Below are 3545 nucleotides of genomic sequence, written 5' to 3' on the forward strand. Positions count from 1 at the left end.
GGCTTCGGCGGCCCCGGTCCCGCGCTGCACTACGGGCAGCCCGCGCCCGGCGCCTTCGGTCTCTTCGACGACGCGGCCGCCGCCGCGGCGGCCCTGGGCCTACCTCCCCCTGCTACCCGCGGTCTCCTCACGCCGCCCTCGTCCCCGCTGGAGCTGCTGGAGGCCAAGCCGAAGCGCGGCCGCCGCTCCTGGCCCCGCAAGCGCGCCGCCACGCACACTTGCAGCTATGCCAACTGCGGCAAGACCTACACCAAGAGTTCGCACCTAAAAGCGCACCTGCGTACGCACACAGGTGGGCGCCTGGCCTCACCGGGAGTGGGGTGGAGCTGCAGCAGGGGAATAACCGCGAGTTCAGGCCCAGGCTAGGCTACGGAGGGAAGGGAAATGGTATATATTGCTACCAAACATTGGTCCTGGCAAGGGGGCGTGGCAGACTAACATGTTGGCTAGGGGCACCAGTGCGGGCTTAGGGTCTGCGGAGGACACGATTTCCATCCCCAGCCCTGCATATGACGCCTGGCCCCAATGGTCATAAGCAGGAGGATCAGGAATTCACAGCTAGCCTAGTGTACTCCATACTTAAATCAGAGAATGTTAGGGGAGAGGCACACAGCCTCGGGAGTACAGGTTCTTCTCCAGACTGGAAGTGGGTGAAGATGAGAATGGAGAGGGAGCAGGTGCCGTTGGGCGCTGGGTGCCAGAACTAGGCTTTCGGGGAAACTGACTGTCATTGCCTCCCCCGCAGGTGAGAAGCCTTACCACTGCAACTGGGACGGCTGCGGCTGGAAGTTCGCGCGCTCAGACGAGCTTACCCGCCACTACCGCAAGCACACAGGTCACAGGCCGTTCCAGTGCCACTTGTGCGACCGCGCCTTCTCCAGGTCCGACCACTTGGCCCTGCACATGAAGCGACATATGTAGCCTGGGTAGACCTGGCTACTCCATGCACGGCCGTGGCGGGTCCCACGCGCCGGGCACGGTCCTTTTCAAACTGACTGCTATTTATTGGACCCTGAGGACGGGGCTGGGAGTGTGGCGTAACTGCCACCAGTTCTGGCCCCCATCGTGACTGAAGGCCCCGGGGAAGAAGACAGGAGCCTGTGACGAATGTTTTCAAAATGGTGCAATAATTAATTGACTTATTTCCCTTGGGTCCCCACTAGAGGATCGAGGCTAGATGCCTTGTGAGAAATGGCCTTTGAGTGTACTGTCCCCCGTGTCGTTTTTTATGATATTGTATATAAGTGACTGGCAGATTGTATTTACTATAAGGGAGACGATGGCATCTTTGCCGCCTGCTTCATTTTTATAAGACTTGGTGTTTTCTAATTAAAGTTTTGAATCTTTGGAAGAATCACCGCAGTGGTGTGGCTGGGGAGGGGGAGGCCCTAAGGGGCATAGGGAGTGGCCCCTGTGGCCAAGGTCACCAGCTGCAGCCCCCAGCTGCCAGAGCCTGTGGGTTCTCTATAAATGTCAACATGGCGTTTTAGGATTGAGCACGGGTTATTTTAAGGCAGCTACTTTGAGCCATAATTTGCCCCCTTGTTCCCCAGAGCTGGGAAAAGTGTTGGTCCCACTGATGTGGCCATCGAAGCTGGAGGAGGGGAGAGAAGGAAAATTAAAAATCTTTTTCTGGTAACTTCTGGGGTTTTAGCCAAACTTAAGGAGTATGCTGACATTTCGTTGCTTTTTTTAAATTTTTATTTTTGGAAGCTGGGGTTTAATATGTAGACCAGGCTAGCCACAAACTCAGATTCCTCTGCCTCCCAAGCGTTGAGGTGGATCTTTTTATTTTTGCGTTTGGGGAAACTGCACAAGTGGCAGTGGGGTGTGAAGACCAGCGCTAGCTTGGAGTTGCCTCTCTGCAGGTCAGGTCTTCAGGCTGCAGGAGCCCCCACCTAGCTGAACTGGCTCACAGTCCCTGTTTTGATTCAAAACTTCAATGTCTCACGGCTGAGAAGTTTGAACTAATGGCATGTAAGCTTGGTGACATGGCACCTGACTCTGATTTTCGTTACTTCAGATAGGCTGGGATGACGTGTGCCTCCTGCCCCGGGCAGGCACAGCAATGGTTTTGCAGTCACCCATCTGTGTTGTCTTGGAGACTGAGGTCTTCCAACAATGCCCATCATTAGCCTCTGCCTGGCAGACTCCCTGGGCTCCGGCCCCCAGCAACCATGGCTACTAACAATTGCCCGATTTACTTCCAGAAAGTGAAAATAGCCCTTCGGCAGATTTTAACGCACTCTCACCCCAGTTGCAACAGAGGCAGGGATTTCCTCTCCACCCTCCCCTCCTGGAGCCTTGCTGGCCCTGGAAACAGCTGACAGCTCTTTGGTAATCTGTGAAAAGCAGAAATGGGGACGATAATGTGATTCATATTTCGAGAGTAAATACTCAGGCTTGCTTCCGCTGCAAAGGGAGGGTGTGTGAGCTCTCTGCCCTCTGTGAACCACTTCTGCAAAACCCACAGCGGCCCTCAGCCCAGGCAAGGGCCCTTCTTGCTCAGGGCTTTCTCTGGAAATGGAAAAAAACTCCCTAAGTTTTTTTGTGTTAAGGTTGGTGTGTGTTCGTTTTTGATTTGTTTTTACATTTTGTGGTGCCAGGATCATGTCCCTAGAACTAACTACACTACCAGGCACCCATAATTTAATCTTTTTTTGTTTTGCCTTTTTGTTTAGTTTTTCAAAATAGGATTTCACCGTATATCCCTGGCAGTCCTGGAACTTGCTTTGTAGAGATCCAGCGATAGCTGGGGTTAAAAGTGTGCACCACCCTCCCATCCTATGGTTTTCGTTGTCGGTTTGGTTTGCTTTGCTGGGGTAGAAAGTGCTACTCCTCGGAGCCACACCCTGAGCCCTTCAGATGTAAATAGGTGCGTGCACAGTCCTGCACAGTCTTCCCTGAAGCTAGAGCCTTGAGCCATTTTTCTTTATGTACTTTTTTGGTCTCAGCCCAGGCTGGCCTCAAGTTTAGTGCATTGCTCTGTTTTCTTTTCCCATGAGTACTTCAGCTGTCCCCTGAAGGGCTCTGACGCTGAAGCAGGCTACCTGAGCCTCAGGTGCTGCTGGACTGAGGATGGGTCGGAGGCTCCTCCGGCAATGGGCTTGGGCATTAGTGTGCCCTCTGGGCCAGCCCAGAAGGACTCTGCCTTCTTCCATTCCCCTGTCCCTCTCAGACAAATGTCACCTGTGTATTCTGGTGACCGCCTTTGGAACTGGGGGTGGATTCGGTGTGGACCATTTTTGATTGCCCCAAGGCTCCCGCTGGCTAGCAACTAAAAGATACCAGGGCAGCCCGTGTGAGCCACGCTGAGGCTGAACCCTGCTCTGGGTGCTGAAAAAGAGGGGGCCCAGTCTGGGAGCAGTGTGGCCAGCGGGGTGAGGAAAATTTCTGTCACCATTCTTGACAATTCTGGGACGAGATAAGGCATAGGGCCATTTTTTCTCCCTCTAGAAAAACTATCCACAACCTTGTTCGTGTCCGTTTTCTGCTTTATTTTTAATTTAATTCAATTTATTTTTGAGTCAGGCTCTCTATGTAGC

The 3545-nt window shown here is 53.3% G+C and overlaps 1 protein-coding gene across 1 annotated transcript in view; it reads left to right on the forward strand.

Annotated features, from left to right (window-relative positions):
* Klf2 (Kruppel like factor 2) overlaps positions 1-1344 on the forward strand; it is a 2442-nt gene extending 1098 nt beyond the window's left edge. The window contains exons 3-4 of the mRNA XM_026785230.1: positions 2-292; positions 746-1344. Coding sequence (XP_026641031.1) covers positions 2-292; positions 746-921 — 467 coding nt within the window. The 3' untranslated portion in view covers positions 922-1344. The remainder of the gene's footprint in view (position 1; positions 293-745) is intronic.
* The last annotated feature ends 2201 nt before the right edge of the window (positions 1345-3545 follow it).

Source organism: Microtus ochrogaster, linkage group LG1, assembly GCF_000317375.1.
Source record: "Microtus ochrogaster isolate Prairie Vole_2 linkage group LG1, MicOch1.0, whole genome shotgun sequence".
In the NCBI taxonomy this organism is placed as follows: Eukaryota; Metazoa; Chordata; class Mammalia; order Rodentia; family Cricetidae; genus Microtus; species Microtus ochrogaster.